The following is a 21,234-nucleotide window of genomic DNA, read 5'->3' as shown; positions in this document are numbered from 1 at the left end:
CCGGAGCCTGGGGGATCTCACACGCAGACTTGAGTTGTCAGGCCGGCAGGTGGCAGAGTCCGTTCCCGCTCACACTCTGGCCCCGGCTTCTGACCACCCCTCCATTGCTGAGCCAGGTCACATCTGCCCTCAGGACCCCAGCTCCCCTTCCTGTCCCACGAAGATCGGCAGCTGCTACAGACCCCGTGTCGGGAGAGGACGACCCTGCTGGCGCCCTTTGGAGCCTCTCCAGGAAGGAGGGCGGCCCCACTCCCGCAGGCCCGGACCGCCTCAGGCCGAGAAGCAGACAGAGGCCTGGCCGCCTGGCCCCCGTCCAGCCCACCCTGTGTACCTGCCCTGAAACGCTGAGTTGGGACCAGACCTCAGAGGGGCTGGAGCACCCCTCACACGCCAGCTGGCGGCCTGTCCAGTCTCGGGTCCCAAGCGTCTCCGAAGGGTTATTGTGCCACGAGACAGTCACGGCCCCTAGCACGGCCACCCCAAGTAACAGCGCTTAGGCTACCGGAGTGGGACCCGTCTCCTGGGTGTTTCCATAAGCTATACCCGTAGGGATACCTGCGCTGACCTAACACCTGTTCAGAGTGTTTATGGGCAGGGAAAGAGAATCTCAGCATAGCATGGAGCTAAAAAACCCCCACAAAACCAGTATGTATGTGAAAAGTCTCCACGGCAACTTCTGGATGATGGGACTATAGGTTGCTCTTTTTCGATTTTGACTTTTTGGTTCTGCTTTTGGTTTGTGGGCAGCTGGCAGACACGACTTGTTGAGTCCTGGCCCCCCGCCTCCTCGGAGTAGCCCAGTCCACTCCCTGGCTCACCGGACACCTTTGCGAGGCTGGCCAGTCCCCGGTAGGCATTGTTCACCAGTGGGATTCTGTCCTGGCAGAGCCGGATGCTTTGGAGGAACAGCGTCACCACATCTGCGAACTGGTGCTCCTTTATGCAGCCTGCGGAGGGCCTCGTCAGGCCTCCTCGCCTCACGGGTGGGGTCCGTGCCGCCCAGCCCAGGCCGCTCACCTAGCAAGGACAGCAGCCAGAAGACCGCGCAGCCGGCTTCAGCCATCTCTGCATCCATGGGGTGGGCGGCCAGCACCTCGGCGATGAGGACCGGGGCTCTCTCCAAGGGGGTCTTGTTCACAATGACGGCTGGGACCGGGACAGGATGAAGGAGGGGACACCTAGCCCTTGAGTGCCCGCAGGAGTGCCTGCTGTGTACGCGACCCCACGCCCCCTGCCTCCCACCAAGGACACCAGGGCCAAAGCTGCTGGGAGAGAGTTCAGGCGAGAGGGGAGTTTGGGGAGGGGAGGGACTGTCTGTCTCCAGGGGGTCTCGGGGAATTTTGCACTTTGGGTGTGGGCAGGCCTCTCTGGTTTCCCAGGGTCTCCGTGGCCCGGAGCCCCCTTCTCCTTAGAACTACTGCCCAGGTGCTGCAGGGCCCAGAGGGCGCCTGGAGGAGAGGGAGCAGCCCAGCCCCTTTTCTGAATCAGAGGCATCCGCCAAGGGCACCCTCAGAAACCAGGGACTGCCCAGGAAATCCCAGGGTGGGTGGCAGGTAGAGGGGCTCCCAGGGCAGGAGCCACCAGAGTCGGTGTGGGCGGGGGGGGGGCACCCCACTCGGATAGGAAGCCTGCCTCCCCTGGGTGGAGCCCCCCTCCCTTGTCCTCCTCCCCTCCTTTCTCTTCCTCTGCTTCCAGGCTCTCAGAAGAGCCTCTCTGTGGGCTCTTGTCCTGAAGTGTTTAAGGGGCAGGACACAGAGGCCCTCGAAGGCTTGCAGAGGTGATCAGGGAGCAGTGAGGACACCAGCCCCCAGGCAGGAGAGGAGGAGGGGACCCTCACCATCCACCATCAGGGCCCAGAGCAGGCTCAGGCCGTTGATGCAGATGTCCCTGTTTGTGGGGAAGGTACTCAGGTGCTCCAGGATATGCTCGAACAGCCCAGCCTCCTGGAGCTCCTCTGAGGCCGATTCTGTGGGCAAGACCCGGAGCACCCCGTCCATCTGTGGTCCTTGCCCCCCACATTTCTGGGCGCCTACTCTGTGCCAGTCATACCCAGTGCGGGGCCCAGAAACTGGAGGACTCGGTCCATCCCCTGGGCCGCCAGTCCCAGTATCGCCCATCCCAGTACTGGGCTGGGACCGGCCTCCCGGGACCACACAGAGCAGGCCTGAGCCTCCTGAGATGACAGCGTGATTGTGTCCCGGCGGGTGAGCCGACACCCAGTTTGCCTGATGGCTCTGATGTATGCCTGTCGTCCTGATGTGCCTCCTCACGGCACCCTTGCCCACTCCCCAAAGGGGGATCCAGCCAGTGTGGTGAGGAGCAGTGCGGGGTCCCTGCCCTTGGCTGGCCACAGGGCTCTAGGTCCCAGGGTTCACGGGCCCAGCTTCCCGCTGGAGAGAGGGCTGCTGACCCGGGGAGGAAGGTGGGAACAGGTCAGGTGCCAACGCCCTCGTCGCGATCCTCCCCATGGCATTCCCCATCTGGCCGCCTACGGCCTGCCTGCCGGCTCCAGGAGCCCAGGTGCTCTGGGGAGATGAACAAGGCAGAAGCCGCTGCCGTGAAGCCTATGGTGGCACCTGGCACCCGGTCGGTGTCCGTGCACGTTTGTGGAGGGAACAAGTGACCGTCAAATGGAAGCTCCGCGTTGGGAGATAAAACAGAACGACTGCGTGGGCGACACCCGCCGAAGCCAGTGCAGGTCGGGCCGCATCCGGAGCGGGCACGCCCCTGTGCCCCGGCAGTGCCCCCGCCTCCGCCCGAGAGAGGGAGGGCCAGGCACACCCACCCTGGCTGGAGATGATGGCGAGCACGCTGTAGACCGTGACCAGGAGCTGCTCTGACTCGGGATGAATCCGCAGGCAGCTCAGCAGGACGGAGACGACGGAGCTCTCACTCGGCACCTCGGCCGCGGGGTCCTGTGCCAGCGCTGCTTGGGCCGAGGGAAGATGCCCAGGGTTACCTCCCGAACCTGGGTTCATGGGGCAGGTGGCAGGCAGGTGTACCCCCTCCCTGGCTGGGGTGGGGGTGGGGGGCAGTGCCCCCACTTCGCATGGAGAAAGCCTTGCCCGCCTGGCACGGAGCACGTCCCCCCAAGTGCCCGCTGCACGACAGTGAGTGGCGCTGTGCAGCCAGGGCTGGTTTCCAAGGCTCTGCTGGCTCTGGGACGGCGTGCCAGAGTCCACATCTGACACAGGCGTGGCCCGGAACCCACCTTGGCCCAGGGTGCGCAGCAGCAGGGAGCAGGCATGCAGCTGTATGTCAAGGATCCTCTCGTGTTGCTTCATGATGGCGGTCAACAACTCCACCAGTTCTGTCGGCCATGGCAGACCTGGCAGGGCAGGGTGACGAGGTGAGCCTTGGCATAGGAGCAGGGGTGGGACGGGTGTACAGACCAGACCAGGGACCCCAACTCCGCTAGGAGTGCACAGGGCATCGTGCACGCGACCCTGGAGGGACGCGGAGGCGGGGAAAGAAAGTCCTTATTGGGCGCCTGCCGTGTGTCTGCTGTGAGCATCTCGTTCCAGCAGCCCTTCTTGTCACTCTTGTCTTACAGATGAGGAAACTGGGCAGAGAGAGGACAGCTCTCGCCTCAACAGCCTGACTCTGGAGCCCGTGGCCATCACTACCCTGAGTGTGGGCATCTGTGGGTGTCGTTGACTCTCCTCAGTGCTGTGTGTGCTGGGTAGGAGTGAGAGGCGGGGGCGGGCAGCTGACGGTCCAGTGCCCGCTGTGCCCCTCCACTGCTGCTTTGTTGCCTCGTTCAGTGAGAACAACCAGAACGAGAGTGCTGGCGTCCAGGAGGCCGAGTACAGCTAGCCCGCCTCCGAATGAGGCTGGCTGGGGCAGGTGTGGCCCCGGGGAAGCCTCCCTCAGCTCCTCCGGGAAGATAAAATCTCCCTTCCTATGGACTCTACTCTGGCCACAGCCTAGCTCCAGAAGGAGTCAAGGGGAGGAATGAGGAAGAGGGAAAGGCAAGTGGCCAGTGTGAAGTCTCTGCTGCTGCCTTAGAGGGCTGGGACTGGGCCTCTGCAATCTCTGATGCCCCAGCCACCGAACGGACCTTTGTGCAAGGACGGATGGACAGATGGTTGATGGATGGGTAGATGGACAGATGGACGGACGGACGAATGGATAAACAGACGGTTGATGGATGGTTAGATAGATGGGGGGGGGGGTGGAGGGCTGATGGATGGATGGATGGATAGATGGGGGGTGGATGGATGGGTGTGTGAGTGAATGGTTGGATGGATGGATGGATGGACGGACAGATGGATGGATGGATGGTTAGATGGGGAGTGGATAGACGGATGGACGGACAGTTAAGATGGAGTGGTGGATGGAGGGCTGATGGATGGGTGGATGGATGGATGGATGGATGGATGGACGGATGGACGGACAGTTAGATGGTGAGTGGATGGATGGGTGTGTGGGTGGGTCGGCAGACGGATGGATGGGTAGATGGACAGTTAGATGGGAGGATGGATGGAGGGCTGATGGATAGGTGGACAGATGGATAGATAGATGGGTGGATGGATGGATGGATGGGTGGATGGATGCACGGAAGGATGGTTAGATGGGGGGTGGATGGATGGATGGACAGTTAGGTGGCGGTGGTGGGTGGATGAAGGATGGGTGTGTGGGGAGGGTGGATGGGTAGATAGGTACTTAGGTGGGGGAGGTGGATAGGTAGACAGATGGATAAATACATGAATAGATGGGTGGGTGGATGGATGGATGGGTAGATGGATAGTTAGATGGGGGGATGGATGGAGGGCTGACGGGTGGCTGGACAGGTGAGTGAATATAATATTCACTCTCGTGAGACAAGTTGAATGGAGAGATTTTATGAAACCATGTTTTGCAAAATTTAAAGGATTACGAACACTTATTGATGGAGAGTGTTGGGAAGAAATGCTGTCCTTGACAGGTGGGTAAGTTGGGGTCTCTGTGGAGGGCAGTTTGCAGTATCTGTGAACTCTTCACACCCCAGACATCTAGGAACTCATCCTACAGAAACGCTCACACAAGTGCACACGGGCATATGCTCCAGGGCATCTGCTGTGGGTTTGCTCATGATGCTGGACAATTAGGAACGGGTCAGATGCCCGTCAGTAGCAGCTGGTGGAAGAGGTGGGATGTCACGTTAAGAATCCACGAAAAGCGTGTGACGGCAGGCTGCCACAAGCTGCACACCGAACCGTCCCATTCCCGCTTTCTGCCGGGTAGAAGGCGCTCGCCCGCCAAGAATTCCAGGCTGCCCGTTCCAAGCAGGTGGCAACATGAGCCTCAAAGGTGTAGGAGAGCCCCTCTAGGAGAGCCTCTGGGAGGGATCACCGCTCCCCCAAAGGCCCGTGCCGCAGGGTGAGCCCCGGGGGAGCTGGGGAAGGGGGGTGGGGGCCCTACCTAGCTGCTCTTCAGGCATCTTCAGGAGCCTCTTCAGGGCTCTGAGCTGGACTTCGGGTCTGCCGGAGAAGTTCTGCATGACGTCTGCAGGAGACAGGACGGCATGGGGAGGAGCCCGGCTGGCTCGGGGACCCTTCCGAGGGCCTGGGGCACGAGGGGTCCATCTGTGGGCACCCCGCTGCTCACGGATACATATGATAGGGCATGAGGGGGCGCCCTTATCCCCACTTCTCAGGCCGAGCAGCCTGTCCAGAGGCAGACCCCAGCCTTAGAGTCTCACTCGAGGCTCAACACGGCCAGGGTTCTGCCCCGAGCCCAGGGCTCTTCCCACTCTGCCTCTGAGCCTCCCCGCAGGGGTCTTTGCCTTCGATTCATGACAAACGCCCCCAGCCCCCAAAAGGAGCAGCAGTCTCCAGGTGTGCCCATCGTAGAGCCCTTCCCTATCCCCTGGCTGATTCAGAGCCCCTCCTGCACCCGTGTCTGTGCACAGGGCACCTCATAGAGGCCCACAGATGGGCCCTGCAGCTCCCCTCGCTCTAGATGAGGGAACGGGCTCAGAGGGGGTGGCTCGCTCAAGGCCACTCAGCTTCAACCGGACCTAGGGACCTGCCTCCAAAGCCCAGGACCGTGAGACTCAGGGAAACAGAAGCTAGGGCCTCGTGAGCACCCCTTCCCCAGAAGTGGGGGCAGAAGCGGCAGACGGGGGAGGGGGTCCCTCATCACAGCGGCCAGCGCAGGGAGCCACAGATGGGGAGGAGGGCTGGGAAAGTGGAGCTCGAGTGGAAACTGAGGGTGACCTGTAGACCTCATCGTTCACCCAAGACCTCAGGGGTACTGTGGGGAGCCGCGGGGCGCCCCTGGCCAGGGGCACTTGGTGGAGATGCGGTGCTGTGTGTGCACGGGCACCAGGTGACTGGTGGCACCCCCGACGGAGGCCAGTGTGCGTCACACTGCACGGAGCCCCCACAGGGATGCGCCTGCCAGTCTGGCAGTGTCCGGCACCATGACGGGCATCGGGGCCACCGTGTGCCAGGGCGTGGAAGCAAAAAGCAGGCAGTTCTGGGGGCTGTAAGAATGAGGGGGCTGTTCGGCTATGTTGAAGACCGTGGAACAGGAAGGGAAGGGAAGCAGGTGGGGGCCAGGCACGAGGATGGACGCTTAGAGGTGGCGGGGGTGGGGGAGGGGACGCGAGGGGCTGGATGGAGGGGAGTGCCCTGAAACCTTCCCAGCCACCGGCCGCATGTCGGGAGCAGACCAGGGGACTGGGCCTCAGGGGAGGTAAGAGAGCAGTGCCAGGGCCCTCCCCATCCGGTCCCCGCCATCACCTATGATGCTGGCGATGCTGCCCCCTAGCAGCAGGTCGGTGACTGAGTCAGGCATCAGCTGCCAGTGTGGTGACAGAGCGATGCTGGAGGACCTGAAGTTGCTGCCCACGAAGGTGATGTGTATCACTTCCCTGGAGAGGAGTGGAAGCAGCTGGCTGGGCTCACCTGGGGGCTCTCGGGGGGGCTCTGGGTGGCCGGCAGGCGGGTGCACGGACGCCGGAACCCCACCTTCCCGTTGGGGACCCCATTCGGCGGCACCTCTCCCGACGTTGCAAGCGTGCCCCGCTGGCGCCCCAGCCACTCCACCTCCTGGAGGGGCCCCGGGCTTGCTCCCAGGGTGAGGGAGGACGGTGCTGGGCCCCGGCAACCTCACCCGCGGGGGCTCCTTCCTCGAGAAAACATATTGAAAGATCAGATGTTACTATTGTGTCGGTATAATGGCGAGTAGGGGCCAGGCTGGAATGGTTGTTGTATATTCCTGTTTTCCTTCTTACTTGAACGTAAATTGCAACGAAGACCGGTCCTGGTCCTCAGGGCCTTGGCACCTGACGGAGGAGCCGGCTCTGTCGGCTGTGAGGTCACCGGTTACCGCGGTTTGGGACGGCCACACTGGGAAAGCCAGTGGTCCGTGGATGGGACGGCGTGTTTGCGGCGTTAAAACGCCAAGTGGCGGGGAGACACCGTGAGAGATCCATGGGAAGATTAAAACACGGCCCCAGCCCCCAGCTCACCTGATTGTTATTCGCTCCGAAGGGTTGATCTGCAGCATCAAAGGCAAAAGGGAACCGAAAGTTTCCGCGTTGGGGATCTTCTTCTCCTCCAGGGTCTCCAGGACGCCCCTGAGGCCATTCGGGAGGGTCCGGAGGGACTTTCTCAGAAGCATGGCTTCTGTTTTCTGAGGGGACACAGACAAACACCGCTGCTTCCCGCGCTGCGTCAACGGCGCCCCAGCTGGGCCCGGCCCCGGCAGAGGACTGGCTGGCCTGTCCCAGGGCCACCCTGAGGGGGCCAGAGGTGGGAAGGCTGGGGAAGTGAGCCTGCACGGCTACCTGGGGCCCTCGGGTGACAGGCAGCCCCTGTGTGTTCAGGCCAGCCTTGGTCACTTTCCTGTGGCACCTGCATCCCACTGCGGGCCGGCTAGTGCACCTGAACGGGGCCTTCTCATCCACAGGAGGCAGTGAGTACGCGGAGAGCCCGCTGTGAGGGTTAGCGTGGGGCGGTCTGCCTGTCATGGTCGTTGCCCTCCTCACCACGCCGGGGCCCCGCAGGCCCAATGTTGAGTGCGAGGGTCCCCCAGCAGCTGGGACGGGGGGGTTCCTCACGGCCCCTTGGAGGCTCAGAGCAAGGCAGGAGGATGCAGGTGGAAAGAGTGAGCCCCTTTTGAGCAAGGTGGGCAGGGCCGGCCTTCTGGGGACGTGGGGTGTGGCAGGGAGGGGCAGGCAGAAGGCAGCTCACGTCTGTGAAGGAGCAGCTGGCCATGTCCAGGATGATGCAGCCCAGGGACCAGACGTCAGATCTCTGGCTGAAGGAGAAGCGGAGGGCCTCGGGCGCCATCCAGGACTTCTGACAAGGGTCTGTCGGCAGGAGAAGGTGTCAGATGTGGGAGTCCTGTCTCCCTGGGAAAGTGAGGGGAGGCTCACTTTCACCAAAGAGGTGCTCTCTTTGGAGGGAAAGGAAGAGGGCCCTGGTCTCAGACAGCGAGGCAGGTGCCCAGCCAGGCTGGCCCGTGTGTGCACACATGCGTGTCTCTGCACGCAATATGGCTGCAGAGGTGGCCCAAGAGCCGTGAGCCAACAAGGCTGAAACTTCCACCCTCTCTGACCATCTTGCCCCTCTAAAGGTCAGAACCCGGAGGCAACATTCCAGTTTCCCCGCCCTAGTTTCTAAAACCTGAACCCCAGACAAGGAGCCAAAAGAGCAGGGTCACCAGTCTGTTAGTCCCTGATAGACCTCAGGCAGCCCCTCCCTCTCCGGGCCTTCATTCCCCGATCGAACGGTAAAGGGGAGAACTCCAAGGACCCTCCTACGTTTCCAGTAGACCCACCCACTCACCCATCCGCCCACACGTCCATCCCTCCGCCCATCTATCTGCCTGTCCGTCCGTCCATTTGTCCTCTAGGCAACCAGGACTCTGAAATTCTCAACTACGGTTACTCTCTCCGTCCCTGACAGCTGGCATGGGCTTGAAGCCCAGCTCCCTTTGCCCCACTGTCCTTCCAAAGGAAGGACAAGCCGTCTCCCCTTACTCCCCATGTCTACCATCTCCTCGGTTATTTTTAGGGCTCAGTAAAGTAACCCAGCCCTCACCGGTGCCTGGCACCCACCAGCTCTCCATCTCCTTCTCAGGCCATTCTTCTCCTTCCACGAAGGCTAACATTTCCTGGGTGTCTTTTGGACCCTGCGTGCGCCCCCTCCCCTGCCACGGTGGTACCCCTGCTCAGTTACAACCCAGGCAAGGGGGTCTCTTTGGAGCCCACAAAAGCCCATGGGGGTCTGTGGGGAACTTCTGAACAAGGAGAGGTTTGACCTGTTCCACCAGGGGGCCCCGCCCTCTGGGATCTGGGAACGACCCCACTAACCCCACTGGCAGCGTGGCCCCTCCCCCAGCCTGGGACGACCCCCGGGCCACCTTCCTCCGCGCGGATGTTCCACTTGGCTTTGTCCATCATCAGCGTGTTGGAGCTCAGGTCCTGTAATTTGCAGTGGTTGCTGCTGCTGAGGACTATGTTGGAGGGCTTGAGATTCCTGAAACGAAGAGGCAGGACTCTCCACCTGCCCCCACCACCGGCCGCCACGGGTGACCCTCCCGGGGCAGGGGCCAGCACCTTGAACCTCCCTCCCTGCTCCCTGCCCCACCCAGTCCTGCTCCGCTCTCCGGAAATGCCCCCCTTGCAGCCTGCTTTTTAAATACTGCTTCCTACAGAAATAAAGTCTACTCCGTTCTTCTAAATGAGAAAACCGCCAGGCAGCCACAAGGAGGAAAACACCTGACCGTCTGCCGTTTCTCCACTGCCATCTCGCTCACCTCCCTCCAGACCCTCGCTATCCATGCATCTGCTTAGGGATTTGGCTTTTGACCATTTGTTGAGGTCCAGTGACATCAACACTAAATCGTGAGCATTCTCTTTGTCCACGTGGTCCACGCGTTTCTTCCCTCTTCCTTTAAACCCGACACTGATTCAGTCTGAAGCCATTCCCAGCCCCTTTGGACCGTGGATGCCACAGGGTGAGCGAAGCCGTGCTGGTGGCGATCTCAAGCTCAGCCCTGGGGACGGCAGCAGCCCCGCCAGCCGGCCAGAGGCCACGGCGCGCAGCCTAATCTCTTTCCTCCGAATGCTGTGATCTGGCCGCTCTCCCTGCACTTTAGAACCAACCCGCCCCGGTCAGCTTACGCTCCATGAAGCTGGGTGAATCACTGCAGGTGACGTGGAGGGGGTGGCCGTCCCTTTACGCCTCGGAGCTGCTCTGGAAAGGTGCCCGCTCTTATCCTGGCTGCGCTGACCCCGGCCACGCCTCTCTGCCCTGCCCCTGCCCCTGCCCCCGGGTACTGACATCTAAGGGGACTCAGTGCCTTTGCTCCTGAAGCAGCCTGGCCGCCCCGGTCACCTGTGGATGATGTCTAAGTGGTGCAGGTATTCCAGAGCGTCCAACACCTGGCCCAGCATGTTCTGCATCCACTGGGGGGGAAATGAGAGACGCCAGGATCGGAGGGGTCTCCCGGCAGCCGGCTTAGGCAGGTCAGCGACCACACAGAACAGCCGGTGGGATCATGGTGTGTTCTCTTTTTTTTTTTTTTTTTTTAATTTTTAAATGTTTTTTATTTATTTTTGAGAAGGGGGGGGAGAGTGGGTGTGTGCTGGTGGGGGAGGGGCAGAGAGAGAAGGAGACACAGAATCCAAAGCAGGCTCCAGGCTCTGAACTGTCAGCACAGAGCCCGACCGGGGCTTGAACTCACAAACCATGAGATCATGACCCGAGCCGAAGTCGGACGCTTAACCGCCTGAATCCGCCAGGCGCCCCTCTCCTTGCTTCTTTTTTTTTTTTAATTTTTTTTTTAATGTTTTTATTTATTTTTGCGACAGAGAGAGACAGAGCATGAGCAGGGGAGGGACAGAGAGAGAGGGAGACACAGAATCGAAAGCAGGCTCCAGGCTCTGAGCTGTCAGCACAGAGCCCGATGCGGGGCTTGGACCCACAGACTGTGAGATCATGACCTGAGCCGAAGTCAGATGCTTAACCGACTGAGCCACCCAGGCGCCCCTCTCCTTGCTTCTTAAGACAGGCCCAAAGCCCCACAAAAGCTCAGGGCCAATGCAAGAGGCTTCTGCTTCATGTGCCTTTGGGGCTGAAGTGTGTGCGGCCATCCAGACAGTGACAGCACGTCAGCCAGGGCAACGCCCCAGTTTCCAGACCACCTGCCCCTGCTTCCATCTCAGAGTCCCCGGGTGCCCTGACCCCAGCCCTGTGCTCCACCCCTTGTGGCCCAGGGGCCTTGTGGGGATCAAAGATATTGAAATCTTTATTGCCTACTTGAGGTTTGCCTCTCCATGCCATTGGAATGAAAAGTGCTCTGACAAAGAACATTCTAGAAATACTTTATGTCAGAAACAAGATCCATCTGGTGTCCAGGGCAGTGATTTTCTTTTTTTTTTTTTAATTTTTTTTTTAATGTTTATTTGTTTTTGAGACAGAGACAGAGCATGAGAAGGGGGAAGGTCAGAGAGAGAGGGAGACACAGAATCTGAAACAGGCTCCAGGCTCTGAGCTGTCCGCCCAGAGCCCGATGCGGGGCTCGAACTCACGGACCGCGAGATCATGACCTGAGCCGAAGTCGGACGCCCAACCAACTGAGCCACCCAGGCGCCCCCTAGGGCAGTGATTTTCAAACCGTGTTCCTAGGAACCCCGGACTCTACCCAGGGGTGTCAGAGAGGAGCTGAGCGTACAAGACCCCGGGCTTCCACTCTACCCTCCACCAACCCTGCCATGCCCCCTGATTAGAATAGCTTTGCCTTCCTTGCTGGGTTTCTGAGAACATTTTGTGCTTGAAAGGGTTCCACCACTAACAGAAAGTTTGAAACCTACTCCAGAACCGACCCTGAGGCCCATGTTGGGAGAGGAGCTGTGTGCCCACAGGCCCCCTGAGCAGAGGGGCGCTCACAGCAAAAGCAGGCAGAATTCACTTGGGGTGCATCATCGGCAATGTGAAAGCAAAAATGACCTAAGCAAAAATGACCTCGCTTAAAAGGCAACAGGAAAATATCCTCATGACCTTGGGGCAGGACAGGCTCTCAGATAGGCTCAAAGGCGCTAACCATAAAAGAAGGACAGAGAACCTGACTTCATTACAATTAAGGAGTTCTGTTCATCAAAAGACAAGGTTAAGAAAGCAAATCAGGAAGCCACAGTCTGGGAGAAGACTCTGGATGCCCGCATCCATGATATGTAAAGAATACCTACACACCAACAAGAAAAGACAAACAACCCCAACGTTTAAATGGACAAAAGACTCGAACAGGCACAACATCCAAATGGCTAAAAAGCACTTGCCACGATTACTGAGCTTATCTCAAATTAAAACGTGATTTTTAATTAAAATGGCACAGAATGCCGTGTTGGCCAGGAAGCAGGAACCGGAATGCTCACAGCTTGTGCTGGGAGTAACCCCGAGTCACCCAAACTGTGCTGGACACTGGAACATGTACGGAAGCTACTCACACACACACCCGCTCTGCGGTCCAACAACTGCACGCCCAGGGATTCCTCCAGGAAAGGTGAGCACTTAGGTTGACCAGAAGGCACATCCAGCATTGTTCATGGCAACCTGATTCATAATAGTCCGAAACTGGGAACAAGCCACGTGGCCAGACAGACGTGGCCCCACAATGGGGTGGCACCTAGCCACGACATGGACAATTTCATGATACATTCGCATAAGAAACCAGACACAAATGGTGACACGCTGTATGAGCCCATTAATGTGAACCCCAGGGCAGGCAGAAGAATGTCTGGGCGGAGAATTCCAACCGTGGGCATGGACAGGGACTTCTGGAGCTCCAGGAGTGTTCTGCATCTCCAAGTGGGGGAGGTTACGTGAGCATATGCCTGGTACGGTGCACCAAGCTGTGCACTGAAGGCCTGTGCACGTCACAGCGTGAAAATACCTCTAGGCATAGATGTGAGAAAAGATAAGGCACGTCCGCCCTCCCTTCTGCCCCCGATTGAGGTCCAGGTGGCCCCCAGGCCTGGTGTTCTAGAGAGTCTGTCTCACCTCGGAGTCAATGATTGTCTTTGTCTCCCTCTTCTTCTCAATGACCTTCTGGAAGCTTCCATGGTTGTACTCCATCACCAGGCAGAGGAACAGAGAGGAGATCTGCTGGGGACATGAGGCCTAAGCCAGATGTCACAGTCCCAGCCCCCACAAGCCCAGGCCTGGGCGCCTCTGCGAGTCTGTGAGGGCCTCCCTCCACAGGGCTATGGGAGCACTGCCTGCAGTGGGATATGAGCCCCCCGCAAACAGCCCCTGCTCACGCCTCTGGCCTCATCTATCCTCTCGTCCCTCTCTGTCCCTGCTCCATCTGTATGAACCCCTCAGACTTTTCTGAAAGTGGCCCAGGCCTTCTGGCCACTGTATACACAGACCCCCGCACCTGGGACCCCTTCTTCACAGGTAACCATTCAGTCTTTTGGGCTCAGCTTACGTCCGTTTCCTCTGTCAGGGGAGCCTGGCCCGGGTGGGACTCCAGCAGACCAGGTCAGGGGCCTCAACTCAGGGCTCTCAGAGGACCCCTGCTTTTGCTTCCACAGTGAAATGCCCTCTTGGCTTTTCTGTGTTTCCTTGAGAGCGTTACAGGGCGCTCCGAAAATATTCGGGGTGCACACAGTGATGGCCTCTCCCTAAGGCTTTCCTCAGGGCCCAGCTGAAGAGGGGGAATATGTATGAGGGGACCCTCCACTCCTGCTCAAGCCCTTGGTTGCCACCCGCCCCTCCCCCAGACAGGGACACTAAGGCAGAGGTCTGAGTCTGCCAGGAAGCCTTGTGGCCTCCCTTCACCTCCAGGGCCCCTGCCCCACCCAGCTCAACCCATCTGGGATGATTTGTAGGACCCTGGATCCCTGTAAAGACCAGAAGTCACATGGCCTATGGGGTGAAACACAGGGCTTGGGGACTTACAAGACCCTGATTTGAATCTTACTCAGCTGCTACTGGCTGTGTGGTCTCGGAGAGCTCCTTAACCTCTCTGAACCCCGAGAAAATGAGGACACTACGTCCAACCTGCAGATCTCCCAGGGTGTAGGGACGGCCATTAGTAAACTTCAGGAGCCGCAAACGTCAAGGGTCCAGAGGCACAGGACAAACTGATGCCAAATAAGGGGGGAGAGCAGGGACCAGCTTCCTAAAGTCTGTTCCTTCCGTGAAAGTCAAAAGTTCCCCCTTCAGAGGGCAGACTCATGGAGCCTTTGGCTGCAGGATGAGCTCAGCAGCTGAACACACAGGGCACTGGAGTCAAGCCTTCCAGGCCCGGCCTCTTGGCTGGGCCACGGACTAGGTAGGTAACCAGGAGGGACTGGTTTCTCGTAGCCTTTCTTTCTTCCCTAAAGTCGTATACTAACCCTTCCTCCACTGAGACTCCTGCGGGCTCATAGGAGATGATGCCCACAGAGTCCCCAACAGGGCCCCGGTAAGTGCTGAGTCAGGGGCCGCCGCATTTACAGTCCGTGCCATTACTGCTCAAGGGGTTAAATGGCATCGGGGTGCTCTGTGCTCAGCTGGCTTGTTCCTGGAGCCACCGGACGCCAGCTGAGCCCAAAGGTGTTGGCTCTGACCCACCTGACTGTTCCATATGATGAACAGCTCCTGGTATATGGAGATGTGGGCGTGCCGGAGCTTCAACAGCGGCATCAGCTACAGGGACGAGAGCAGAGGAAGTGGCCACGTGTGGGAAACACTGCTCCTCAGCTAGTGCTTCCGTGTTACGTTATCCCGACAAAAACGCAAGCTTCTGGCTCTGAACGGGGCTGGGGAGCGCGCACGAGGAGGGTATGCAGTCTTGTGCTTCAGAGTCAGACAGCCCCGTGTGGGTCCCGGCTCTCCAGCATGTGCCGGCTGTGCTGTGTGGCCGAGGAGAGGCTCCTCAACCTTTCTGAGCTTCTAGCCTCATCTGAAAATGGCAGTAACAGTGGCACCTGCCTCACGGGGGTGTCGAGGGCCAAAGTGAGCTCATCCAGGGAAGTGCCTGATGTGGACGGCAAAAAGCACGGTCAGGGTCAGCTGGAGAAGGTGGTGCGGCCACAGGGAGGCGGGACACTGATGCACTTGCCCCCACCTTGCCTCCTGGGTGGCACACACTTGGGGCTCCAATGGCCCACTCCCGGCTGACGGTGCTTGAAGAAGCCACACGGCTGGGCCACAGCAGTGGCGGCCGTAGCCACCAGGAGGCAGGCGGCCAGCTGCTGCTGGTGGAGGGCTGGCTGCCAGCGCAGGTGGCCCGGCGGAGTGGGGAAGGGGACGGGGTTGGGCACAGCTGTGGTGGCGTGGGGGCTGCGGGAGGTCTCTCCCACGGTCTCTATCTCACTTTGTCGGGATGTGGCCTGGGTCCTGCACTGTGCCTCCCTCACACTGTGGACTGCACAGCTGGGTGCTGACAAAGCTCAGGAACCGGTGATTCCGGCAAGATGGCAAACGGGTGACCACCACACAGGAAGGGAGGCATTTGCTTCATGCAAGTTGAAGTTGAAGACAAGCAAAGGAAAACTGCTCGGAGCCTTTGGGCAATCCAAGCGCATGTGGCTGTTAGTGCGATTGTTATAAGTTAGGATGTTATCGTGGGTTCTGATTGGTAGATTGAAGGAACGTAAGAGAACGTACATTTGCTTTCTCAAGCAATTCCAAACTTCCCAAATCTTCTACTGTAACTGGTATTTTTATAATCGAAGGGACAATGTTTTAAAAGATGGTGATTGGTAGATTAGTCTTGGGACCTGGCCAACTTGTAAACTTTATCTTCTTGGCGCACCTGGGGGGGCTCAGTCGGCTAAGTGTCTGACTTTGGCTCAGGTCATGTTCTCATGGTTACTGAGTTCGAGCCCCACATTGGGCTCTCTGCTGTCAGCAGAGAGCCTGCTCTGGATCTTCTGTCTCCCTTTCTGCCTCTGCCCAGTTTCCTCTCACCCTCTCTCTCAAAAATAAATAAACATTAAAAAAAAAAAAACCTTTATCTTCTCTGAGAACATATATTCTGGGTTGTCTGCACCAGGATTCAGAGACGAATGTCTGGGGCACAGACTCTCTTCATGACCTTGGGGCTTCTGGCTTTGCAGCACTGGGCAAGAACTGGTTCTGACCCTCCTTGCCTCCAATGAGGTATAGAACAGTCTTTGTGTGTTCTGCATCGGGTCCTCTAGGGAGGGAACCACCCAGAAAGTTACCTCCTCCAAGGCCTCGTTGGCCTGATGCTCATCAATACACTCCACCTGTAGGGGTACAAGAACACTAACTCAGTAAACGTGTAGGAACCCATCTCCACCACCACTCTCATCAAGATCACCATCTCCACGACTACCACCGCCACCACCATCACCATCATCATCATCATCACCGTCATCATCATCACCATCATCACCGTGATCATATTACCACCATCACCATCGCCACCATCATCACCATCATAATCACCATCACCATCGTCGCCATCATCATCACCGTCATCGCCATCACCAACATCACCATCACCGTTGTCACTGTCGTCACCATCATCAATCATTGCCATCATCACCATGACTACCATCATCACCATGATTGTAACCATCACCATCATCCTCACCACCATCACCATCGTCATTGTCATCACCATTGCCACCATCACCATCTCCATCATAACCAGCATCATCATCATTACCATCACCATCATCATCACCATCAACACCATCATCACCGTCATCGCCATTACCAACATCACCACCATCACCGTTGTCAGTCATCACCATCATCAATCATCGCTATCGTCACCATGACTACCACCACCACCATGATTGTAACCACCACCACCATCACCATCGTCATTGTCATCACCACTGCCACCATCACCATGTCCATCATCACCATCATAATCATCATCAATACCATCACCATCGTCACTGTCGTCACCATCATCGTCATCACCACGGCCACCATCGCCATCAGTATCACCACCATCCCCACCATCACCATCACCATCATCACCATGATCATGATCATCACCATCATCACCACCATCACCGTTGTCACTGTCATCACTCTCATCATCACCATCATCATCATTGCCACACCACCATGACCATCACCATGACCATCATCACTGTCACCATCATCACCATCATCATCACCACTATTATTCACTGGGACGGGGGCCAGGCTTCTACCACTCGTGCCCCACCACATGGCACCAGGTGAGGCCTGGAGTTGTTCCTAAGGCAGGGATATCCAAAAATGCTTTGAGCAACGAGAACATCTTTACTCCTGTCACAAGGATAAGCCTAGGATAGAATAATATAAACTCCAAACAACATTAGAGGATCCTCCGGTTGGCCAAGTATCAACCTCACCGCTTCATTCCTTATCCAAACTAGGAAGATTGTCCCTGTCACTGAACATGGGGCAGTGGGGGAATGTGGGAGAAAAAGGGTGGTTGACGGGAGGAGCAGCACGAAACTTCGAGTCTACCACATACTTGGTGGGAAAGTATTCATGTATTTTGCAGGAGCATATCATCCCCGCCTCTAATACCAGATCCTCACCCAGAGCTTCTGCTCGTAAGACTTACAGATGACGAACTCTTAGGGGCGCCTGGGTGGCTCAGTCGGTTAAACATCTGACCTCGGCTCGGGTCATGATCTCATGGTTCGTGGGCTCAAGCCCTGCATGAGGCTCCGACGGCTCGGAGTCTCGAGCCTGCTTCAGATTCTGTGTCCCACTCTCTCTTGGCCCCTCCCCCGCTCACACTCTGTCTCACTCTCTCTTTCTCAAATATAAATAAACATTAAAAAAATTTAAAAACAAATGATGAACTCTTATAACTGGGGTGATCGTAGGTGAAAATACAGAGGTGGTGGCTTATTCCCAGATCCCGTAAAGACCCCAGATGGAGCAGCACAGTGAGACTGCCTTCCCTTCCTCCTGTTCCAGGGGCTCATTCTTATCGGTGAATTTGACCAACACACCCTGAAAGCCTTCAAAATGTCACCTCCTTTGCCCTAGATGCCCCACCCCTAGGAATTGATCCCCAAGGATATCATGGATCCTCAAAAAAGTTAACTAGAAGGTTGCTTATCAGAGTTGTTGACAGAGTGAAAAATCAAGAACAGGCTAAGCGCTTATCATACATGAAGGGCTCAGAGATCGTTGGGGACAGTTACAGTCCATCAAGCAGGTGGGGCCACGCTCCTTGATCCCCCAGAAAGCGGTCGGCTGTCCTGCTCCAGTGGCCGGAGAGACAATGGGGGCGGCCCTCCAGCCAGCCTGCAGTGGAGCCAGAGGAAGGTAAGGACTCCAGGCCCAGCCTCCTCTGGTAGAGGCTGCTGAACTGCTCCACAGGCAGGCCGCCTGGTCAGCAGAAGTGGGCCCAGCAGCTGATGCCAGCGAGGCTCTCCCACGTGCACGGTCAACCCCAATTCCACGGTATCCCAGCCGTCACCGTGCACCACGAGGGCGGGGCCGGAACTCTCAGCGCGGCCCTCTTCTCCTACACCTTCTGTGCGGACATCTGAACCGCCCTGGCTCGGATGCACAAAGGGCTTTCCCCCTGCAGGTCTGTACCCACCCTCTGCCATGCCACCCCGGTGAGGAGGTGGTGGAAGGGCCCAGGGCCCGATGATGTCCTGTGTGACCTCGGGCGAGTCCCTGCCCACCCCTCCTCCACCCCAGGCCTGGCTCCCCTTTGGTAAAAAGATGGCCCTGCTGAGGTAGCCTGAATTCGCATCCTCTTGGGAGCTGATGCTGGCCAGCTACAGCTATCCTTGTAGGATATCCTTGAAGGCCAAGCCTCCCTATCCTTGTAGACCGGGGCCATGGCTCCTGCTTGGCAGGGCTGGGGGGAGACTGAATGCGACTGGCTGGAAGCACATGCTGAATAAGGGGCTGGTATGGTTGCAGTTGTTGAAGTTAAAATGAGCACTTCTACTCCACGCAGGTGAGAGTCAAGTGTGTCGGGAAGCCTGGGGAGCCTCGTGCCGCCCCCACGTCTCCTCTCAACCGGATCTGCCTCCGTGACTGCCGGCAGAGAGGAAACAGCTCTCATCGGGAGGGAGCCCTTCTCTAACACGGGGGCAATAAGTGTACGTTTGGGGACACCACTCGCGCTAGGATGCCACCAGAGTCACCTCTTACCTGCTTTATCACGTACTTTACTTTGTTTTCTGTTTTCTCCACCACCAGGTTCATCCCCAAGGCCCCAGGACTCAGCTGGTCCAAAATCTAGCAGCAAGAGAAAGAGAAGCTTTCAGCAAACGCACACGGATGGCTTTTCCCTTTCCAAAGCGCGCTCAACTCCGACGCCTTTTCTGACCCCAAGCCCCCTCGCAGACTAGCAGAGCAAGCGTCTCCACCACATTTTGCAGAGAAGGAAATGCCCAGAAGGCTGAGGAGCCCTCAGAAGGCAGAACCTGAGCCCGTCTCTCCGTGGGCCAGTTCTGGAGCTCTTTCTATCACCCTGTAACCCCTTCTCCAGGCTGCACCAGGGAGCAGTGGGCATCCAAGAGCCAGTACCTCCCTGGGGCGGAGCTTTGTTCACTCTCTCTAGCCCCCCTATTATTCCAGCTTCCAGCACCCACCTCCGAACTGAACATCCAAACAAGAAAATAACTGGTCCATAATGGCTGTGTAGTTACAGCTATGTGTGGCCTGGCACTGTGCCAAGCACTTTACAGCCCCCTCCCCCTGGTGAGTGGCACTATTGTTACGTCCGTGTCCATACTGGAGAAACCTGAGGCATAGGGAGCGAGGTCCTTGCCTGAGGCTACAGTGTTAATAAGTTAGACGGCCTGGAGTGGACGGGAACTCTGGGGTCTGACTCCAGGGTCTGCGTTATGAAGCAAACCTGCAGAGATGGCCGCCAAGTCAGAAATCTGTGCAGGAGGCCAAGGACTGTGGGGTAGGCTGGACGATGGAATTACACCTGCCAGGGGATAGAGGAAGCCTGGCAGGATGGAGGGGAGCGGATGTAGGAGGTGGAACCCTGAGTCTAGGGCCTCTCAGAGCCCAGGAAGGTCTTGGATTCTGCAATCCAGCCCCTGTGGGTGGACTGAATTGTGCTTAGGGAACTTGGGGGGACAATGTACTACTGAGTGGCTTAAGCCAGTCTAAGGATGCACAGCTGAGGCTCTCTTAAGTGGTGGGGTAAACAGTAAAACACTCGTAGCTCAGATGGGGTCTCTGGTTTTCTCTCCCAAAAAGTAACTTTGCCTTTAAAATTCTCTGCCCCCCAGAAACTCATCTCCTTTACAGGGCTGACTTCCCCGTAGCCCTCCCACACAAAGGAAGGGAGGTCTCCCAAAGTGAGCAAAATCTTATCTACAAATTGTTTTCAAATTAATGAAATCTTTACAAAGACTGAATCTAACATTTGATAAAGTTGGCATATCATGTATCGAAGCAGTCAATTAAACAATTAAACACTCATTCATTTTAACTTTGCATCTTTCCTTTTGTTTTGGGAATTTTTCAAGGCTTACACATGGTCACGGGCCCTGGAAATGGTCCAAGCCCTCCCACCCGGGACTACCGACGGCGTGTATTAGGAGTTTGGAGGCTCCTGATTGTGAACTCTGGACGTTTTAGGGTGTCCTGTGTCCGCCGGCAAAACGGTGGACTTCTCTCCCATCAAGTATTCAGACGAACGATGCTGGAGAGTCATTTCATCCATCATTTTAGAGAAGGGGAAACTGAGGCCCAGAGAGGCAAAGGGCACCCAGGGGGTCGTTCCACGCGCTGGAGGCAGACCCTGGCGGGGGGTGGGGGGGGAGGGGTGGGACTTGGCCACCAGCCCCCTCTCCAGCGGCTGTGACCGGTAAACCGGTAGGGGGCTGGGTGGGGGTTGCAGGAGGTCGTTGAGGTCCCTGGCTCGCCCCCAACCGGCGGGTTCTCGTCGCCCCGGCCTCCCCACCAGGGAACAACTTGGCACCTGGTACTTCTCCATAGTGTCCCCAGGGGAGACTCCCCGCGTCCTCTCCCTTGGCACGGCGCTGGGGGTGCGCCCCTAGCCGGCGCCCACGCGCGGACCCTCGACTGAGCATGCTCAGTAGAGAGCGCGCCCGGCAGAGCGCCCCTTCCCCCGCCCCGAGGGCGCCCCCTCAGCCCCAGGTGCGCCTGCCTGAACGGTGCACGCGCGGGCGGGGGCGGGGAGGGGGGGGGAGCTCCGACACGCCCCTCCAGCCGGGTGGCCTGAGAGCGCTCGGCGGGCGGGGCCTGAGAACGTGGCGGGCGGGGCCTGAGAGCGCGGAGGGCGGGGCCGGGCGGGGCTGCCCGGGCCAGG

At 58.0% G+C, this 21,234-nt stretch overlaps 1 protein-coding gene across 4 annotated transcripts in view; it reads right to left on the bottom strand.

The window, feature by feature from the left end:
• The window catches only part of STKLD1 (serine/threonine kinase like domain containing 1), a 22,553-nt gene extending 1,516 nt beyond the window's left edge, over window positions 1-21,037 (bottom strand). For 3 of the 4 annotated variants that reach the window (XM_086684428.1, XM_086684425.1, XM_086684427.1), the window contains exons 1-16: window positions 20,884-21,037; window positions 19,092-19,178; window positions 16,157-16,201; window positions 14,559-14,633; window positions 12,999-13,100; window positions 10,335-10,405; window positions 9,358-9,473; window positions 8,184-8,302; window positions 7,460-7,623; window positions 6,729-6,859; window positions 5,404-5,487; window positions 3,212-3,328; window positions 2,786-2,926; window positions 1,838-1,966; window positions 1,018-1,146; window positions 819-947 (exon numbers count right to left, since the gene is read on the bottom strand). In XM_086684428.1, coding sequence (XP_086540554.1) covers window positions 819-947; window positions 1,018-1,146; window positions 1,838-1,966; window positions 2,786-2,926; window positions 3,212-3,328; window positions 5,404-5,487; window positions 6,729-6,859; window positions 7,460-7,623; window positions 8,184-8,302; window positions 9,358-9,473; window positions 10,335-10,405; window positions 12,999-13,100; window positions 14,559-14,633; window positions 16,157-16,201; window positions 19,092-19,178; window positions 20,884-20,898 — 1,654 coding nt within the window. In that variant the 5' untranslated portion in view covers window positions 20,899-21,037. Of the gene's footprint in view, window positions 1-818; window positions 1,147-1,837; window positions 1,967-2,785; window positions 2,927-3,211; window positions 3,329-5,403; window positions 5,488-6,728; window positions 6,860-7,459; window positions 7,624-8,183; window positions 8,303-9,357; window positions 9,474-10,334; window positions 10,406-12,998; window positions 13,101-14,558; window positions 14,634-16,156; window positions 16,202-19,091; window positions 19,179-20,883 lie in introns of all 4 variants that reach the window. The other variant, XM_086684426.1, reaches the window with a different exon arrangement.
• Window positions 21,038-21,234: the final 197 nt, after the last annotated feature.

This window comes from Puma concolor, chromosome D4 (genome assembly GCF_028749965.1).
Source record: "Puma concolor isolate L17-30 chromosome D4, mPumCon1.1.hap2, whole genome shotgun sequence".
In the NCBI taxonomy this organism is placed as follows: domain Eukaryota; kingdom Metazoa; phylum Chordata; class Mammalia; order Carnivora; family Felidae; genus Puma; species Puma concolor.
Note: the sequence above shows the minus strand (reverse complement) of the source record. Positions and strands in the feature narration are given on the sequence as shown.